The sequence below is a fragment of the Hippocampus guttulatus genome, chromosome 9, assembly GCF_054856545.1.
Source record: "Hippocampus guttulatus isolate MCC_2025c chromosome 9, RoL_Hgut_1.0, whole genome shotgun sequence".
Lineage (NCBI taxonomy): Eukaryota > Metazoa > Chordata > Actinopteri > Syngnathiformes > Syngnathidae > Hippocampus > Hippocampus guttulatus.
In genome coordinates, this window is record NC_141269.1 from 16,648,686 (window position 1) to 16,669,871 (window position 21,186).

The 21,186-nt window shown below is 43.0% G+C and overlaps 3 protein-coding genes across 4 annotated transcripts; all 3 read left to right on the forward strand.

Moving 5' to 3' along the window:
• Window positions 1-1,120: 1,120 nt before the first annotated feature.
• LOC147200607 (uncharacterized) lies at window positions 1,121-6,519 on the forward strand. The gene is made up of 10 exons (XM_086121140.1): window positions 1,121-1,184; window positions 1,505-2,287; window positions 2,430-2,867; window positions 3,143-3,457; window positions 3,545-3,753; window positions 4,391-4,542; window positions 4,966-5,208; window positions 5,292-5,451; window positions 5,570-5,645; window positions 5,745-6,519. Exons 1-10 carry the CDS (start codon window positions 1,121-1,123, stop codon window positions 5,762-5,764), a joined length of 2,460 nt encoding a protein of 819 aa, XP_085977266.1. The 3' UTR covers window positions 5,765-6,519.
• A 3,897-nt stretch (window positions 6,520-10,416) lies between these two features.
• Window positions 10,417-15,461, forward strand: LOC147200608 (uncharacterized). The gene is made up of 11 exons (XM_086119189.1): window positions 10,417-10,477; window positions 11,282-12,067; window positions 12,120-12,248; window positions 12,342-12,671; window positions 12,941-13,255; window positions 13,346-13,554; window positions 14,220-14,371; window positions 14,559-14,801; window positions 14,884-15,043; window positions 15,166-15,241; window positions 15,334-15,461. The coding sequence occupies exons 1-11, from the start codon at window positions 10,417-10,419 to the stop codon at window positions 15,369-15,371; spliced, it is 2,499 nt and encodes an 832-aa protein (XP_085975315.1). The 3' UTR covers window positions 15,372-15,461.
• A 2,935-nt stretch (window positions 15,462-18,396) lies between these two features.
• On the forward strand, window positions 18,397-21,134 carry LOC147200609 (guanine nucleotide-binding protein G(I)/G(S)/G(O) subunit gamma-10). 2 transcript variants are annotated; one of them, XM_086120870.1, is made up of 3 exons: window positions 18,397-18,592; window positions 19,048-19,174; window positions 20,122-20,295. In XM_086120870.1, the coding sequence occupies exons 1-2, from the start codon at window positions 18,503-18,505 to the stop codon at window positions 19,171-19,173; spliced, it is 216 nt and encodes a 71-aa protein (XP_085976996.1). In that variant the 5' UTR covers window positions 18,397-18,502; the 3' UTR covers window position 19,174; window positions 20,122-20,295. The 2 variants fall into 2 exon arrangements, with proteins under 2 accessions (XP_085976996.1, XP_085976995.1); XM_086120869.1 differs by lacking the exon at window positions 20,122-20,295 and adding an exon at window positions 20,302-21,134 and having other exon boundaries at window positions 18,399-18,592.
• Window positions 21,135-21,186: the final 52 nt, after the last annotated feature.

A 21,186-nucleotide genomic window follows, 5' to 3' on the forward strand; every position in this document is an offset into this window, starting at 1 on the left:
ACACTTTATTGGAAGGAGTATAATGCTCTTGTTGATAAAAATAAGGAATGGCGACCATACCGACTTCCCCACCCCTCCTCTACCCCCACAAAAATACAGAACATCATGAGAATATGCCATATTTTCTGCCAATAGTATGTTTTCAAATGCACCTGTTTCTGTTTGTCCAGTGGCTCTTAACCTTGTTTGAGGCACCGAACCCAACCAGTTCACATGCACATTCACCCAACCCTTCATTAGTGAAAAATAAAACAAATATGATTTTTTGCAAATTCAAGATTTTCTTAAAAAGTCAATAAAATGTCAAGATATACTGTAAGTAGTTTTTTAAAAAAAATCATTGTATGCCAGAGGCTCCGTCGAACCCCTGAGACCGATTCACTGAACCCCTCGAGTGCCATCGAACCCAGGTTAAGAAACACTGTATTAGTCAATGAACATGACATGTAAATGGGAATGCTTCAATAGACCACATCAAGGGAATGAATGAATAGGCATATTTTGGGTATACTGCACATTAATCTGCCTTTTTTTTTCTTCTAATTAGGCTGTACTGGATACGAGCAGAATAAAAGCCCAGGCAAACATTTTTTTTCAATGTCCTCAATGTGACAATTGAAGACTGATTTATTCAAAGGATTCTATTTGGTTACAAATAAATTATGATATGATCTATTCACTCCCATATCATTCCATTGGCATTTGCGTCACGACTTCTGAGAGAAAGGGATCAACATCATTTATCACTCTTTTTTTTTCTTCTTTTTTTTAATCGCACGCCTTACATTGAATTTCTGGTTCTTGGCTCTGGGCTTTGTGTGCCAGTTTTGTTTGATTGTATGTCATATTTACCAGTTCCTCAGAATCAATGTAGTCAAGGACTTATTTTTGTGTCAGACAATTGATTGCTTTGTATGATCTTTCGACACCAAAAGCTGGTCGACAGTATAAATTCTGTCACACTCTCATCACCAGCAACATCATCAACAACTCAGAGGCTCTCTTCGTTTCGAAGGTAACTCAAAGACAACCCTTGATTTTCTGGAGAATAAAATGCACCTTTGAAATCTGTCTAACCTTGGGATCATTGCCTTTCAGCAAGTTCTGCGTGCGGTCCAATATGAAGATGTTTGGAGGGGTGTTATTGCCCCTAATCCTACTGCTCAACACCGGAGGGATTTCAGGTATGCCGTTTTTATAATCAAACCAAAACCTTCCTGTTGGTCTGCCCCTTTGTGGTAGGAGATTGTAAAATCCCATTTAGAATTTTATTTTATTTTTTTGCAGTACACGTTTACGGCGTGTATCCCATGACAGTACGATAAAAATGTCCACCCAAAAATATTGCATTCAGTTCTCAATACTAATTGATGAAGCAAAACTCCAATTCTGATTGTCGATATACTCTCAAGTATTTATGCTTCTGTCCGTATTCCGGACCACTTTTCCTCACTATTGTCATGAGTGCGCAGGAGAATTCCATTTTTCTTTTTCATCATCTTAGGGACAGTTGTTTCCAGCTGTGGTTCCTGCCACGAAGAAGCAACGTGTGAAGAGTCAGACGAAAGAGGCGACTCCATTAGTGACTTCTCCTGCGTGTGCAACGATGGCTTTGTCGGCGACGGTCTCACCTGTTACAATACGCTCGACTGTGCCGATGGCTCTTGTTGTAGTCAAGGTTACGAGTGGGCACCTGGCAGTGGCTGCGTGGACACGGACGAGTGTTCGCTCGCCGAATCACCTTGCACGGCACCGCTGATTTGCCAAAACACACCCGGCACTTATGAATGCCTCGAGCCTGACGCACACTCCAGATCGGGCCCTTCCTTACAATCGGTCCAGTTCCCTTGTGGAAACACAGTATGTCGAAATGGCATGGACTGTATTGGAAATAGATGTGCTGATCCCTGTCAGGACTACACTGCCCTGAACGATGAGTGGCGTTCGACACAGTTTAGATATAATCACTCCAACCTGGCAAAATGTGACCGAAATATTGAGTGGCGAGGCTGGTATCGCCTGTTTCTGGGGCGCAACAATGCACGTATTCCCGAGAGATGTATAGATGAAAACATGTGTGGAACCCATGCACCGTTGTGGATAAGAGGACCTCATCCCACACAGTCTAATATGATTGCATCTCGTACTGTGTGTAACGCATGGGGGAGAGAATGCTGCCATTTTACTTCACACAACATCCATGTCAAGCTTTGCTCTACGGCAGCGAGCAGCTACTACGTGTATAAACTTGTGAAGCCATCGACGTGCCGTCTTGCTTACTGTGCAGGTATTTCTCCGTTTGAAATAATTTACACTCAAATATAGGCAGCATAAGATCCATCCATTAGCTAGATGATATAATAAAAATAAAATATTTCTCAGTCACTTGTTGTCAATGTTTGTGTGATGAAAAACAATGTTTTTTTCAGAGGTGAATGGAATAGATTCTACACCAGGACCTGAAGTTAATCCAACCACTTTACCAAATGATGAAACGACAGACCTCCATCCCCTACAAACAACACCAGCGGGACCAGCACAACCAGTCGATGAGGGGGACGTCCGTCTGGCGAATGGTGGAAACAGCTCCTGCTCCGGCAGAGTGGAAATCTTCCAACGCGGGCAGTGGGGAACGGTGTGTGACGACATCTGGGACCTGAAGCATGCACAAGTGGTGTGCAGGCAGTTGGGCTGTGGCAGGGCCCTGGCGGCCCTCCACAGGGCTCCCTTTGGAGAGGGCAGAGGGCCCATTTGGCTGGACAACGTCAGATGCACCGGAAGTGAAGCAAAGCTGGGACAGTGCAATCACCAAGGGATCGGGTCGCACAACTGTGGTCACCACGAGGATGCTGGAGTGGTTTGTGAAGGTACGAATTACAGCCAGAAATTACCATACGGCACTGAGGTTTTAAAAGAACACCAACGCCAGAGGAAAATCTTTGAGGTCGTTTCATTTGGCTCCACTTATGGTTCAACAAGATGATATGGAAAAAACAAAAAACAAAACATTGTTTTAATTTGTGTTAGTTTTCATGAACCATACAGTAAACATTTGGACACTGGCCCAAATTTCTCCTTGTAAAAATCATCCCAAAACGTTTTTTCATCGCCGAGTGAGTCTTCTGTCTGTCTGTTGTGTTAGCTGCTTCACCCGTGAGACTGGTCAACTCTGACAACCGCTGCTCTGGAAGAGTTGAGGTCTACCATAATGGACAGTGGGGGACTGTGTGTGACGACCTTTGGGACCTCACCGACGCCAACGTGGTGTGTAGACAGTTGGACTGCGGCAGGGCTCGTTCAGCACCGCCCAATGCAGCTTTTGGACAGGGAAGTGGACCCATCTGGTTGGATGATGTTCGTTGTTATGGAAATGAAACGTCAATAACAAGCTGCCGACATCTTGGATTTGGGAGACACAACTGTGGTCACCACGAGGATGCTGGAGTGGTTTGTCAAGGTAACTTATTAAAGTTGGATTCAGTTTTGGCATAATTACTCTGAAACCATGACATTTATGAACCCATACATTTTTTTCTTTTTTTAGCTGACCAACCTTCACTCAGACCTTCACACCTTATTTGTGGTCCTGACAAAATCCAAGTGGGCCTGAATTCAGTTAGCATAACAAGCGCTGGTTACAACCCACTTTCTGGCAACCTGGCAGTCCACAACTGTTCCTCGGTCAGAGTGCAGAGTGGCATCGTGTGGTACGAGGCCAACACTAAGGCAGATGCCTGTGGAAACACGCTGACGGTAAAAACAAAACAAAACAAAACAAAAGACACTACACCTTAGCACAACTGTACTTTCGGCCCACGTTCATTTAAAAACAGCTTCTGTGCAAGTTTGCTCATCATGAATTTGATATCATGAATGCAACGATTCGAGAGTTTACTTACTGCAACTTCACTCCGAGTAATGAGTGCTGTCCGCAATCAACGCAGTTTATTATGCCATTGGTATGGTGTCACGAATATTCTTCAATCTCGTTTGCAACCAATTGCTGATAATTTGGGTGAGTTTTATGGACTGCAGTATGCAATACAAAAATATTGATTGTGATCCTTTGCATGCCACTGATTGACAGTAACACACAGCAAAGAAAAAAATGGGTCATGCAACCGCATGTACCTCAACACCTCATAGGTTAGGTCATTTGTACTTCGTCAATACCAATGTTTCTTTGTACCAGCTCAACAAAGAAAAAAAATCTTTAGCATCGATGGTTACACTCATCTGGACTAACGATCAAAAAAACAAAATAATCAACATCATCTGGAACACCACAAAAACCCACCCAAAAACCTGCTACATTTGCATTGCATTCAAGATCCAATCAGACCACAGTGGCAGCAGTTCAACAAAAAGTGCTGTTTGATCTGTCTTGCAGACCAACCGGACACACGCCATCTACTCCAACAGTCTATTCATCTACCCATTGAGCAACGCATCCTTCTCTCTTCCTCTGAAACTTCCTTTCTCGTGTGCCTATCCCCTGGACACAGACAGCAGGCTGAATGTCGCCGTCAGGCCCTACCTGGAGTGAGTCGTTGTTTCGTGAATGGGACTCCAATTGCCGTCATAAGTAATTGATGTAATGTTTATCGGGAAAGTATTGCAGAGTTGTTGAACAGTTTGGCCAGTCAGGGTCAATGGGAAATGTACGGTAGATTGAACTGCATTTGTATCATGGGGCTTTGTTTCAAAGTGAATTGTTGATTTGTCATTATTTGAACCCTTTCATGCACCCTGTAACCTGATAACATGATACGCTGTCCACTGCATTAACCGCTGTCCCTGAAAGGGTTAAATGACATGATAATTAACATCAGCAGGGATGTTAACTATCATTGACAGTTAACATCCCTGCGACCGAAATGCAAAGTTTTTAAATTACAAGTTTTCATTTCAATTCCGACGATGAGAAACTATGACCGAGAATGATGACGTGCTTTTTCTCGACAGTCTGGAAGGTGCTATTGTTGGCTCGGGTGACAAAGCCAGAGCCTCCATGGTCCTGTTCCGCAACTCCAATTACACAGAGCCTTATCCAGCGGGTGCAGTTTTCCTTCCAGTGGGCTCACCATTGTATGTGGGGGTCTCTGTGGACAAAAGAGATCCCAGCTTGGCACTTGTTTTGGAGGATTGCTTTGCTTCTCACTCCCCAAACCCTGCAAACCCCGAGCGATACACTCTCATCCAAAATAAGTATGCGTCTGCTCAGTTGCAATGACTATCGATTCATGACTAAAAAAGGATGATAATCAATGATGTCCCCTCGGCTGTTTTAGATGTCCCGCTGACCGCCAACAAGTGTCGGTGGTCGAGAGTGGCTCATCGCTTCGGGCTCGTTTCGCTGCCCTCTTCTTCCTGCTTCAGGGAGAATACCGAGATGTTTACCTCCACTGCAGCCTCAGCCTGTGTGACCGCAGGAGGCACTCTTGCATTCCGGTAAGTAATTTTATTTCTATTCCGTTTGATTCACAGCATGGCAACTACTTGTCCATTGTTTATTACCCACTTGGTTCGAACGTTTTCCTTTTGCTTTTCATGTGCTCCCACCACGTAGCCTTGCGCAAGGAGAGCACACCGCTCTGTCTCAGACTCTGTCCCAACGAAGCCACTCACCATTGGCCCAATCACTTGTAAGCATACTCATTCGGCCATCAGGCTATACAGTGTGTTGACAAAATAGAAATAATTGCAGAGGCCTTTTCGCCTTCTTTCCTTTTGTTTATCTTCAGGGGATAAATCATCTGAGTGACATCCACTAAAAAAGAATGACCTGGTTTGGAGGTGGGGTACGCCCTCGACCATTCAGCAATCAAACACAGGCAACAAATAGACAAACAATCATTCACACTTTCATTCAAATCTATGAGTAATTCATTAACCAAAGAAATTTTTCGAGACGTGGCGGTGGGGGCAGATGTGACTGGAGAATCCGGAGAAGATCCCCTCGAGCATGAGGAGAAAGTGTAAGCTCCACACAGAGATGTTTCAACATAGATTGGATTTGGACCTCCTGAATGTGAGACAGAAGGGTTCAGCACAAATCTCACCGTGCAGGACAGCATGATTATTTCTCATACAATCCCATTGCTCTTTGAAAGTGGCAATCTCTGTCTTGGATGTGATAATATTGCCAGTGCCAAAAGTGGAAAATAATAAATTTCGATACTCCCCTTATTCGCCTGTTGCCAGATAAATTAGGCCGGGGGTTAAAGCAGATCATGAACTTAACAAATAAATTTACTTCAGTTATACTGGATAAAATGTTTTCAGAGGGTGTACCGTACATGCTGTTGTGAAATGAATTATTTCGACAAACTATTGCATAACCGCACTACAGAATGCAAAAAGTAATAGTATTTGGTTATTTATCATGCATGGGTGAGAAACTCTTTCATGAACATAAGTGAATCTGTATTAGTTATGGTTAAATATCGCCTTCCTTAAAGAATACGTAATTTTTTCAATTTTTTTGTGAGACAGAAGGGTTCAGCACAAATGTCACCGTGCAGGACAGCATGATTATTTCTCATACAATCCCATTGCTCTTTGAAAGTGACAATCTCTGACTGATAATAATCAACAAATCATCTTCAAATTAAAGCATATAATCACTTTGAAAAGAATGTCTTGTGGTCTTCATTACAAAACTTTACAAAAGAAATGCTAAATGATTTCTTGGATGTGATAATATTGCCACTGCCAAAAGTGGAAAATAATAAATGTCGATACTCCCCTTATTCGCCTGTTGCCAGATAAATTAGGCCGGGGGTTAAAGCAGATCATGAACTTAACAAATAAATAAATATAACAGATAATCAATCAACACACAGTTATCCATCCATCCATCTATTTTCCGATCCACTTGATCCTCACATGGGTCGCGGGGGTGCTGGAGCCTATCCCAGCCGTCTTCGGGCATTAGACGGGCGGGACACCCTGAACCGGTTGCCAGCCAATCGCAGGGCACACACAGGCAAACAAACATCCATGCTCACACTCACACCTAGGGACAATTTAGAGTGTTCAATCAGCCTGCCATGCATGTTTTTGGAATGCGGAAAAAAACTGGAGTACCCAGAGAAAATCCACGCAGGCACAGGGAGAACATGCAAACTCCACACAGGGAGACTGGAGCTCGAACCCTGGACCTCTGCACTGTGAGGTCAACGCGCTAACCACTGGTCTACCGGGCCGCCCTATGAACAGTTATGTGTTAATTAGTACCTTATTTGGTCATTTGATCAACAGTGGCCATGTTCTGTCCAATTCCTGCTCGCATCATTAGCAACAAGTGAACCAGAAGCACTCACGTTACTGCTGGCTGACTGCGCTTCACTCGCAAGGTTCCTCCTCCTCCTCCTCTTCCTCCTGGGCAATCGGCCCCCATCAGGTCCCACACCTGGTAGGACTCTCGCTGGTGCCTCGTGAGGTTCACACCCAGTGTGGGCCCTGGAAGGGCCCTCGCCTGATTATTGTTTAAGGAGGGTTGTGGGGTGGCGCTGGACGCCTCACCTTCCGGTGAAACCCCACCTCCTTCCCCGCCGGCTGGTGGGCATTTAGCCGCGTCTGGTGCCCAAGAGCGCCGGCCTTCACCCCTCGCGCCGCTCGGAGGCATCCCACCACGTGAGGACTCGCAAGGTTAATGTGTGTCTGAATCATCCTCATCATCATCACCAGTCCAGGGTCTCTTTGGGCCCTTTTGGTGCCACGCCAACATCTATAGGGTCAACGGTTTAAAACTTTTTCTGACATACACTTGACCTGTGATACTTGCTTTTGCCAGCTGGGCACTAATTGCTAGCAGCTAGCGGCTAATTGCTGGTTGTAAACGGTGGACACTTGTGCCGTATCATACAATGACGGTGTAGTCACAAAGCGGTTAATACGACTCTAAATTAGTGATTGAATAGGATTTCGGATTGTTGTGTAGATTTCAGTCGCAACTATGTAATGTAAAACTGTGACAAGGCAAGCCGAAATGTCGAAACGATGAGTCAAGCGCGCCACCACGTCAGTCAACTTCACAATAAAAGCTTACTAAGTCTATTGCATAAATGTATTATTTGCTTAGCTTCTATTTTTTAAAATTTAATTTAATTGTATTTTATTTTTTGAGGTACTGAATTTAATGAAGGAGTCGTATCAGTTTCACAAAAGACAAGAGAGAAATAGAACAAGGGAGGGTGCTTGTCATGATTCTGTTTGTGACCAACAGGTGGCACTGTAGGGCTACCCCTGCAGCTGCACACCTGTTGGTCGTTATGTAATTAGTCGTATAAAAGGACTCCCGCCCGCCCACTCATGGTCAGGTCATTGTTTGCTTCTGTCATGTTAGTTGCTGTCACGGTTTCTGTTGGTTTGTGTTTATCACTTTGTTTTTTGCTTATGCCATGGTTTTGTTTGCTACTTTGGATTTGTTTTGTTTTCCAGACTTTGTGTGTTCTGGATTTCGTTTCCTTAGTATTTTAATGCAATTTGTCAAGTTTACCCGGCTCCTCCCTCCTGCCTGCTTTTTGGGGTCCACCACCACCACCATGCAACGCGACAGTGCTGTGGACGCATATGAAGTCCTGGTCCGCTAGAGGCTAAAATTGAGAAGTGCTGGTCCTCCATACAGCCGCATACCGGTCCACTTAAAGCACTGCAAATTGCCATGTCTCAACTGCACTGAACTCAGTTCTGTATTTTGTTCTTTCAAAACAGTCTAGCAAAACAAGCTATTTTTTTATTTTTTTGTCCCAACACTGGGTCTTAAATATTTGGACATTCTGAAAGAGGAGCGTGTGCAAAATTCTGGATGGAAAAGTGGGGTTCTCCATATCACAACGAACCGGGGCTCCTCCCGACCTGGCCGATCGCCCTCCTCGGTTGATGCTGTCTGTGTGTGGTATTTGAACATGCTTTCAGCATTGATCCACAAACACACACCTTGTATTATTAAACAAATCTTGTAATTCCCTTGACATGGTCTTTCATACTACGATAAGGATGGTCAGATTCCTCAGGAAATTAACCCTCCATATAACCCTTCTGTCCAGTGATTTGTCACCATGTGCAGTCACGTCTTTTGACATCCCCAGCCGATGAGGTGGTCCTACTTCCATAACTGTACCCAAATTACAATAAGTGCTTGCTTGCTTTACAGCATAATTTCAGGAATACGTAAGTGCAGTTTACTGGCATAAAGAAATTGCTCGTATTGGGTAAGCACTCTAGGTAGAACAAAGCAACAAGTTAATCGTTTACTTCAGTTACGCTGGATAAAACATTTTCAGAGGGTGTACCGTATATGCTGTTATGAAATTAATTATTTTGACAAACTATTGCATAACCGCACTACAGAATACACAAAGTAAAAGCATTTGGTTTTTTATCATGCAAGGGTGAGAAACTTTCATGAACATAAATGAATCTGTATTCGTTATGGTTAAATATCGCCTTCCTTAAAGAATATGTAATTTTTTCAATTTTTTTCACAAAACACACAAACTAAAGACTGATTATATTATATTTTTTTCAGATTGTCATTTCAGGGGTAGAATTGAATGATCTGTTTATGTAGCCAGTTTCGAAGAGATGGCCAGCATCCTGAGGAGATTTTTTTGGGCAAAATATGACTAGGCCATTATTTTAAGCGGGTGACAACATGAACTGTTCAGTCAAAATAAACACAATAAATAAATAGATGAAAAAATAAAAATGAAAATAAAATTAAGTTGGTAACCTTTCAAAAAAATGATGTCCAGTACTGTATAAGGAAATAAGACTCACAACATATTTTTGTTGAAATTGTATCTAAGTTTATATTGTATGAATAATATTATACAGTATATCTAATATTAAAAAAAATTAATGATACATCATCTTGGACATACAGCATAAAAGAGGTTTTATACACATACTGCATATTGGCATGTTGCATAATATACTTTGGTATGTGTCTAACACTAACAGGGTGAATGTACAAACTACATTTGTCATCCTCTGTTGTCTTTTCATCCTGATATTGACTGACGCCCATAAAGTTTATTGACTCTGGGTTTGTCCTGTTTGAGGGCTATTTTGTGGAAGTAGTTTTGATTAATATGTAACATTTCAATTGAATTCCTCATCAGTATGAATTGTCAATGAACCATTTGTGTTTGACGAATGACTGTTTTGTATGACGTCTTGTCGAGAAATTCTGGGCTATAAATTCCCTCTCTCTTTCCTCACTTTAAACCATCACCATCAGCTCCTGCACAGCTTGTCAAGGTAACAAGGTAAGAAAAGCAATTTGCTTTTCATGCATAATAGCAAGACTTCATGATTGCCTGTTATTCACATCTCATCAAGCATTTTTTTAAAAAATGTATGAATTTCATGGTTTGTCTTTCTCTTCGAGGTCGACACATGGCCAGTATGGGGATGCCAAGAAGAGTATTACTGTTTCTGATTTTGCAGCTCATTACAAGAGGATCAGGTAAAGTGTTAATATTATTTTGATATTATTTGGTTTGATGTCCTCTCACACTCAGTGACAGAAGAATAGAAGTAATTCAAAGCAAATCAACCAATTACAGTATACAAACAACAATAAATGCATTCTTTCAGGAAGCTTGGGCACTATCATCGTCATACCCACTTTAAATACTGCACGGGTTAAGGCAAAGGTTACCATCGTTTTTTTGTTTTTTTAATGTACTGTATGAGCAAATAACTGGCGTCAGTAGTAAAATTTAAAACGATGCAAAATTCAAGCTTTGAACTTTGCCTGAGTTGCTGATGGTGTAGTTGTACACTCGACTGACTTGAGAGCAGGCAGCGTGGGATTGGTTCCCACTCAGTGACAGTGTGGATGTGGATGTGAATAGTTTTTCATCTCTGTATGTGCCCAGTGGCTGACTGGCGACCAGTTTGAGGTGTAGTCTGCCTTTTGCTCGAAGTTAGCTGGGATAGGTTCCAGCATCCCCCGTGACCCTCTTCGGGATAAGCGGTATTGAAAATGGATGGATGAACTTTGCCTTCGGCTATGTCTCACCTTGGTTCTTTTGTTCCACATTGACCATTCAACTATGGTCCAATCCCAAATTCTTTGACTGCAAAAATGTTCAGAGTTCCAAGACTGGCCGAACTCCAAACTACCCGAGATGCAGTTCACACATTCATCAGACCCTGAGACTGTAGTTCAAACCAAGATGTTCCATACCATTAGTTTTTATCAAGTGAGTTGTCTTTTTACGGATTCTTGTGGAAATTGGAATTAAATATTAATTATTCTTTTTAGGTTCAGTTGTTTCCATCTGCGAATTGTGCCATGAAGAAGCGATGTGCCAAGAGTCAGACGAAAGAGGCGACTCCTTTACCGGCTTGTCCTGCGTGTGCAACGATGGCTTTGTAGGCGACGGTCTCACCTGTTACAATACGCTCGACTGTGCCGATGGCTCTTGTTGTAGTCAAGGTTACGAGTGGGCACCTGGCAGTGGCTGCGTGGACACGGACGAGTGTTCGCTCGCCGAATCACCTTGCACGGCACCTCTGATTTGCCAAAACACACCCGGCACTTATGAATGCCTCGAGCCTGCCGCACTCTCCAGATCGGGCCCTTCCTCACAATCAGTCCGGTTCACTTGTGGAAACACAGTGTGTCCAACAGGCATGGACTGCATTGGAAATAATGGGACAAGATGTGCTGACCCCTGCGAGGGCTACACTGTCCTGGACGATGATTGGCGTTCGACACAACATGGAATGACCTCACCTGCAAAGTGTGACAAAAATGTTGAGTTTCATGGCTGGTATCGCTTATTTCTTGGACATGACAGTGCACATATTCCTGAGGGGTGTGTCCATGGATTTAAGTGTGGAACCCATATCACCATGTCACTAAGAGAACCTCATCCCACCCAGTCTGATGTAATTGTATCTCGTGCTGTGTGTAATACCTGGAGTGAAGACTGCTGCCGTTTTGACTCCAACCGCATCCATGTCAAGCTTTGCTCTGCAGCAGCTTCCAGCTACTACGTCTACAAACTTGTGAAGCCGCCCGTGTGTCATTGGGCATACTGTGCAGGTACAAAGATAATCAACTTTTAATGGTCCGCCGGCGTAAAGGTTTTGTGGAGTTATTCATTCTAACAGAACTCTCTTGTTCTCAGCGGTGAATGAAACAAGTTATTTTACGACAGCTGAACCTGATGGTTCTGGAATGGAGCCAACGACAATCACCTTTGAAACAACGACTCATGTCATGGGTAGAACGACAGAGGGTCACAGTACCGGTAATTCAACAAGAAGAACAACAACAAGAACAACTAGGACAACATCTCCTTTCCCAACAACACCAGCGGGACCAGTCGATGAGGGGGACGTCCGTCTGGCGAATGGTGGAAACAGCTCCTGCTCCGGCAGAGTGGAAATCTTCCAACGCGGGCAGTGGGGAACGGTGTGTGACGACATCTGGGACCTGAAGCATGCACAAGTGGTGTGCAGGCAGTTGGGCTGCGGCAGGGCCCTGGCGGCCCTCCACAGGGCTCCCTTTGGAGAGGGCAGAGGGCCCATTTGGCTGGACAACGTCAGATGCACCGGAAGTGAAGCAAAGCTGGGACAGTGCAATCACCAAGGGATCGGGTCGCACAACTGTGGTCACCACGAGGATGCTGGAGTGGTTTGTGAAGGTACGAATTACAGCCAGAAATTACCATACGGCACTGAGGTTTTAAAAGAACACCAACGCCAGAGGAAAATCTTTGAGGTCGTTTCATTTGGCTCCACTTATGATTCAACAAGATAATATAAAAAAACAACAACATTGTTTTCATTTGGGTTAATTTGTCATTAACCATACAGTAAACGTTTGGACACTGACCCAAATTTTTCCTTGTAAAAAACATCCAAAAACATTTTTTCATCGCCGAGTGAGTCTTCTGTCTGTCTGTTGTGTTAGCTGCTTCACCCGTGAGACTGGTCAACTCTGACAACCGCTGCTCTGGAAGAGTTGAGGTCTACCATAATGGACAGTGGGGGACTGTGTGTGACGACCTTTGGGACCTCACCGACGCCAACGTGGTGTGTAGACAGTTGGACTGCGGCAGGGCTCGTTCAGCACCGCCCAATGCAGCTTTTGGACAGGGCTGTGGACCCATCTGGTTGGATGATGTTCGTTGTTATGGAAATGAAACCTCACTAACAAGCTGCCGACATCTTGGATTTGGGAGACACAACTGTGGTCACCACGAGGATGCTGGTGTTGTTTGTGAAGGTAACTTCTTAAAGTTGGATTCAGTTTTGGCATAATTACTCTGAAACCATGAAATTTATGAACCCATACATTTTTTTCCTTTTTTTTTAGCTGACCAACCTTCTCTCCGACCTTCACACCTTATTTGTGGTCCTGACAAAATCCAAGTGGGCCTGAATTCGGTTAGCATAACAAGCGCTGGTTACAACCCACTTTCTGGCAACCTGGCAGTCCACAACTGTTCCTGGGTCAGAGTGCAGAGTGGCATTGTGCTGTACGAGGCCAACACTAAGGCACATGCCTGCGGAAACACGCTGACGGTAAAAACAAAACAAAAAACACGACACCTTAACACATCTATCTGGTGGGTCTCTTGTTGTGCTGTCTTTTGTGATGCTCAGGACTTTGAGGATCTTGTTTGGAATGCAAAATATTCAGTGAATGAAATGATATGAGTACATGAACAGAAGGACCTCAAGGTCATGGTCCTTGACTTGGTTTCGAACACACAGTCAACTACCGAATACTCACGGGTCGGCACACGTGAATTCACCTGTTCGCAGATGTTATTTTTGTCAATCTTTTTTTTGTCAATATTTTTTGAGGGTAGCAATCCTTGTGTTTTTTTGTGGGGGAGGGGGGAGTATCCCTGCTTATTCAAGAATTTTGGGGCATATATTTATTTTTTCATACATGCATAATGACTGTCAATTATATGTAGATTTCACTCTTCATGGGCTAGCCCGATGTTTATCATCGGCGAATTGCGGGGGTTTGCTGTACTCAGCTTCAGGGAATGAATCTGTGAAACAGCACTGATGACAATCGTCTCTTGTTAGTGCCATACAAATGCTAATGTTCAAGAAGTACCACAAAAGTACTTAGCCAGACTGAAGGCCATGTTTTTCTTGAACTCTATCACCAATAACAAGGCTGTGATTGAATGAAATGTTAATGTTCTATCTCATTAACATCTGTCTTGCAGACCAACCGGACACACGCCATCTACTCCAACAGTCTATTCATCTACCCATTGAGCAACGCATCCTTCTCTCTTCCTCTGAAACTTCCTTTCTCGTGTGCCTATCCCCTGGACACAGACAGCAGGCTGAATGTCGCCGTCAGGCCCTACCTGGAGTGAGTGAATTAATTGATTCAGCTCTCGTGTAGGAAACTTTGATTTTATAAGAAACAGTGTTGCAGGTGTACAGTCATTGCATGTCTAGTCAGCAATAATAAGTCTCATAAACGATGTTAAGGGCTGTTGAATAATCGCGAAGAGAGACACTTATCTTGATTGATGATATGTACTCTTTCTCGACAGTCTGGAAGGTGCTCTTGTTGGCTCGGGTGACAAAGCCAGAGCCTCCATGGTCCTGTTCCGCAACTCCAATTACACAGAGCCTTATCCAGCGGGTGCAGTTTTCCTTCCAGTGGGCTCACCATTGTATGTGGGGGTCTCTGTGGACAAAAGAGATCCCAGCTTGGCACTTGTTTTGGAGGATTGCTTCGCTTCTCACTCCCCAAACCCTGCGACCCCTCAGCGATACACTCTCATCCAAAATAAGTATGCGTCTGCTCAGTGCAATGACTATCGATTCATGACTAAAAAAGGATGATAACCAATGATGTCCCCTCGGCTGTTTTAGATGTCCCGCTGACCGCCAACAAGTGTCGGTGGTCGAGAGTGGCTCATCGCTTCGGGCTCGTTTCGCTGCCCTCTTCTTCCTGCTACAGGGAGAATACCGAGATGTTTACCTCCACTGCAGCCTCAGCCTGTGTGACCGCAGGAGGCACTCTTGCATTCCGGTAAGTAATTTTTTTCTATTCCGTTTGATTCACAGCAAGGCAACGACTTGTCCATTGTTTAATTACTACTTAATTCTGCTTATGCTGTTACTTTTTACATGCTTCCACGGCACACTTTGTAGCCTTGCACAAGGAGGGTACGACGTTCTGTCTCAGACTCTGCTCCTCTGATGCCACTCACCATTGGCCCAATCACTTGTAAGCATACCCACTCAGATATCAGGCGAAATGTTGACAAATTGGAATAGTTAACCAAAGATATTTTCTTCCTCGTTCCTTTTTATCTTCAGGGGAGAAATCATCCGAGCAACATCCGGTCAACGAATAAAACTGTTTGACTGTTCAGTTATTATTCAGAAACCACGATAGCAAAAATGGTGGGATCTCGTGTATATAAATTACAATACGTTGTATCATATTGTAAATTCAAATAATTATAATAAAAAGCAAACATGAAATAACTGCCTGTTTTCATTTTATTTCCATTAATAAAAACAAAAATTTTGAATATCCAACTCAGGGGAGTGTGGGGAAACACCACTATAGCAGCAGCTTCTCATTTGATAGTAGTAGTAGCACATTAGTTTTTTAGTCAGATGTACAGGGTCAGTCAAAATGATCTGACACATTTGTAGGTTAAATAAAAGGCAAATAAAGTAAGGAAACAAAAAAGTGCTCTTATTTTCAAAGAGTACAAATAATGCCATTCTGTTTCATTATGTTTTCAAAATTAAATCAGTCAAATGGGGTCGATTATTGTCCACACACTGTTGAAGGCGTTCACGAAAGTTTTCTATCACATATTCATTTTTGGTCTGAGAAAAGTCTCCAGCATCTCACAATATTGATCAGAGTTCACAGTCACTGTAATGTTATCAGCTTTGAAGAAGTATGGACCCCATATACAAAAACAAATGGCATTATATGTACTTTTTGAAAATAAAAACAATTTTGTTTCTTTATTTTATTAGCATTTTATTTAACCTACAAATGTGTCAGATCATTTTGCCTGACCCTGCATATTGCATATTTATGTTGTCCAAAAGCCAGAAACCACCACCCAGGCTACAGATGTCAACTCTTCTCTACTGTGTGCTTGACAGTGATGTGAACAGACATTGTAAGGGCATGTGCACTATTCATTTATCTTCCAAAATATCAGTCACCAAAAATGGCTGGCATTTTTTTCCCGAAAGTCTGAATAAATACATTAAATTCTGATTCAAAATAAAAATGAAGAAAATGGAACTCAATCAAAGATAGGATACCAGCAAGTCCAAACTATGCACAAACTGATCATGGTCTTAAACTGTGGGATGCCTGTTGTTACTCTGTTGCTTCCCTGGAATTCCTTGGCTGTCATGAGTGAATGAGTAACGTGTGTCTTCTGCACAATAATGACGGTTAATCTTCAATACACTGACCATAAAGTATTAAAGGACACATATGCATTTTTTTCACAATTTAAAACACATTCCAGGCGTATGAATGACATGTCTGTGACATCCTTTGTCAAAATATTCAATGCATATTGTTAGGTTAATGCTGGTAATCTGACACTAAGAACACATGAGGAACAGGAAGACTCAGGAGGCAGGTATGGTTGTCTTTCTTGCAAGAGAGAGTGCGCTAAAACATCTCGTTTCACGATCTCGGAGCAGCTCTCCAGCTGGCTCTGCCATGTAAACCGCGTTTGTCTCCTTGCAATTATTGGAAGGGTGTCCCTGATACACAATCTTCTCATGGGTGTGGGGGGTATTTGCACATTCCACAGCAGTTTCAGTCGAGGAGACTTTCAATTAGAACACACAGTTCATTCCTGAGGTGATCAGACGGCTCCTGCTGGAGGTCGGTGGTCCGCGAGCGCAGCTTGGGATGTCCCTCACATGGTGTCCAGGGGTTGATGTTGTCTTCTCACAAGCAGCAGTCATTTTGATCAGAAGCCGTGAACTTAACAAAAGGATGTTATCTTAAAAGCTAGAACGGGAGCAGCCTGAGCTCTCTCGGTCCGACAAGTCTCCCATTATAAACCTACCCCATTGTAAATTAGGTATTTGCGAGGTCGCACTCTGGAACAAAGGTTTTGTAGTTACACTGAGAGTAAATATGGGATAACAGAATTACAGTTATTCCAACACTAATTACAGTAATAATAACACACGATGGCCTCTGGCTGAACTGAGCCTGTTTGGAAGGGATGTCTAGTCTTATGGAGTTGAGCCTCTGCTCAACCTGGCCCACTACACTGCAGGACTTGGAAGTGCTTTTTTACCATAATGACTGGGGGCAGAGCCTTGGGGTGTCTACCAGAAAGCTTAAAAATGTGAGTGCAAATTGCAAAGCGCATTTGGATACTTGTTTTCACACATGGAGTGATTGACTATCAATGTACCGTGTGTGGCTCATCTGCATGACATCTGAACTCATTAGGTGTGTGGTGGAAAATTATCGAATTTCATTGAATTGGTCCAAAAATACTATCAAGTCAAGAAACATAATTTGTCTTGTTTTCACTCTCGTTGTCCATGTGTATAACATTAGTGATTTTTAAAAAGTATTCTTTTCATCTATCTTTTTGGCCCGGGATAGTCCATTTTTCAAGAGCAAGCTCTGTGTTTTTCTTTTTTAGGACAATTCTCATCTTAAAATGATATTAGTTTGCTTTTTCAATTTGTTTTGGAGAAATCAGATAATTAACTACTCTCAAAACGGCCCTTTCTAGTCAGCAATACAGCCACCAGAGGTGGGCATTTTTCTCAAGGTCTGCCATTTGTCATCCGTCAGCGGCCCGGGGATCCGTCTGTCATTCGCCACTCTGTCATTTTTTTTCAACCCGAACCAACCTGACATCATCAGTTTGTCAGTTCATTTGTCAGTCCGTCAGTTCGTCCATCAGACGTCTGTCGGTCTGTCAGTCGGTTTGAAACGTAATATTTGCAGTGCAGTTATTTTATATGTCGATTACTTAATAAAACTTTTTTTTGTTGCTTATCCTAATCTATCATGCTTTTGTTTTCTTTTTTTTTTGTAAGTGCTGGGGGTGGGTCCTTCTTGGTCGTTCTTGCTTGGGGCTCCCTGGGGTCTGGAAACGCCCCTGCCTGTACTCACGTAAATAAATAAATTGTCCTGTCCTTTCACACACGCACCCCACAAATAAATATACTTACTGAAGTTTGCAACTTCGGCATCTCATACTTGGCGATAAACCAACATGCCCAATTATTAAGTCAAGTCAGTCCTTTGCTGTACTGTTGCTTAACGCTCAGTGATATTTTTGACAGGGGGGTTTGATTGGCATGTCAGAAGCCAATTAGAATGGCCTGCTGGGAGGGACAATTGAGCAGCCACGGGATCCCATTCGGGGAAGGGCTTTCCCGTGTTTGGGACCAATTTCCTCTCGCTGGTAGACGTGTCCTACTCATAAAAAACTCTTGACTTTTCTCACCGACAGCCGTCGTCATGTCCAATAACAACGCCAGCAACAACTTAATCATCGCCCAGAGGGCCGTGAAGCAGCTCCGTTTGGAGGCCAGCATCCGTAGGATCAAGGTACCAGCGGTCGACACGGACACACAAACGCCGAGAGAGTCACAAGCTAAGCGACTGCTGAATGGCGGAGACAAACTGCTAGTCTCGGGAATAAACAGGCTTCCACATTTCAGTTTTTACACAGAGGAGAGCAAAATCTCGGGCTTAGGGAAATTTACACACTGTCGCTAGTTTCCACCTTGCCAACTAAGCGTGAACACTTTGAAGTGGTAAGTTCCGCGTTGACACAAGTTTGACTGTGGCAAAGTTACTTTGCATACGCGACGAAAAAAAAAATCCTAATCACATGAAAACAGACGTGTGACAGCACTCAGTGTCGTGGAGCGCAACAGCACACATACAGTTGCACCGTTGCTTGCAAATAACAGTCAGGCCTGTTGTTGTGTGGTGGTTTTGCGGTTGACATGACGTCTGTGTTTGCGCCCTGCCATGCTAACGTCGTGTGTGGCTTGCAGGTGTCTCAGGCTGCTGCCGAGTTGAGGAACTTCTGTCTGCAAAATGCCTCCAAGGACCCGCTCCTGGTCGGTGTCCCCTCCAGCGATAATCCCTTTAGACCGCCAAAGTCCTGCTCCCTGTTCTGAGGTACAAGCGCAGTGGCAAACTCATAATGGCATGCACGGACTACATACAATTCTAGACATACCTTCATAATCAAATTAAATCCAAAAATCTGAGGCGTAACAGTATCTACACAGTAATAAAACTGGTCACATTTTGTTCAAAAAGGTTGGACACAAGTCTGATTCATCTGAAAGCAGACAAAGCCACTACATCCCACTGCTGGTAACCACATGACCGGGATGGTCTCACGCTTGTAAAAATGTGAAAAATCTTATCGTCACTTGATGTCAGAAAATTGCGATCTGTCATCCCCAAAATTTACGTGAACATCTCCGCGTATGTCAACTTCAACCATTCAACCACTGCAAATATTAAAACGATCACCGCAAGATTTTGAATTTTAAGAGCTTGTCTTCTTCTCTGTAGGCACTCACTACAGCTTCATGTCAAAACCTCTTGCTGTCCATAAAATAATGCCGTCGTACCCATGACCGTTCTCTTAAAACATTTTAAAAAAATGTTATTAGATTTATTGATGAAGTGTCATGCATCCTGAGTTAGCGGTGTGTTTTGGGGCGACATTTGACGTGCGTTTGTGCGTGTGTGTGTGTACTGGAGCTCGGTGAAGGAGGACGTCAATTGTTGCTTCAGGTCTTTCCTGTGCACTGCTGTTGATGTAGTGCCTCCATAGCGGGTGTCAACTGTAAATAAATAAATATATAATCCTTTCCTTTTTCAGTCTCATATCATACATTGTATGGCACAATGCATTTAATGCATGAAGTTAGAAGGACATTAATTTCTTCCATATGTGTGTTATACTTAAGACAGTTTTGTATGATCCATCAGTGACGCACTGAGAGGTCTGTCAGTACGTGAACCGGTTTGCGATGAGTACATCACCGGATGAAAATCCACCTGTCAGTGGTTGGCCCATTTCCATTTTTTTTTTATTTTTATTTTTTTAGTTCGTCGTCATTCATCAGATACTCGGCTGGCCGGCAGTGATGGACTGATGGCCGTTACATCAGTACTTCCGGAATGCCCACCTCTGAAAATGACCGTAGTCGACTTGTACAGAGGCAATACAGTACATTTAGGAAACTGTGATTTTAACGTTTTCTTCTTTTTTCCTTCCCTCCTTGTAGCTTGGCAAGAGCAATGAAGAATTTCTGAATCTATACAACTAAGGCTCTCTTCAATTTTACTTAATGAGGCTGTAGATCTACTTGCAATTCCCTCCTGGACGTCATGATGAATGCTTTCGGGCGCGGGATTGGCCCATTTGTTTGCCAAAACACTTCATCAGTCACATTCATGCTGCACCAAACTTGTGGAGTCCAAAAATGGTCAAGAAATCACACCAACATTACTAATACATTTGAAGTATTTATTTTGTTTTGCTAGACATTTGTTGTTCAAATTAATAATATTATTTTATATTTAGTGCCATAGATAAAGACAGATATTAATTTAAATTGTAGTGCTGTTATGTCATACGCGATACTTTACACAAAGACTACAGAAATGCATAGAATTGAACTTGTGGACATGAGAATATTTATGAGGTGTGATCCACTTTTTAGATATTTACTGCTATGATGTTGTCCTCACTATTGAGAAACACTACGACATGGTACCGACCGAGATGTGTGTGTGTGTGTGTGTTTTAATAGCTTGTTGGTGTTGCTTTTAGCTTGTACTCTGTTACCATCTTTAAAACATGCCTTAAACTATTGAAATAGTGACTTATTGTATGTCCCTTTATATATGCAAATGGTCAAACAGCAGCTATTTCACAACACCCAAATGTTCCTGATAATGAATGTTTGCTGTAGGCCTGTTGCATGACCCGTTTTCCGCAATGGAACGCTACGCCATGCAACCATATCTTTTACTACTGTTACGCTGTATTTTCCTTGTCTTTGCTACTGTAAGCAACATTTTTAGAAATTAAATTTTTTTTTTCATACACTGACAATTTGCTTTTGATTGTTTCGTGGGCACCATTTGGAACCTTTGATGTGACTGTC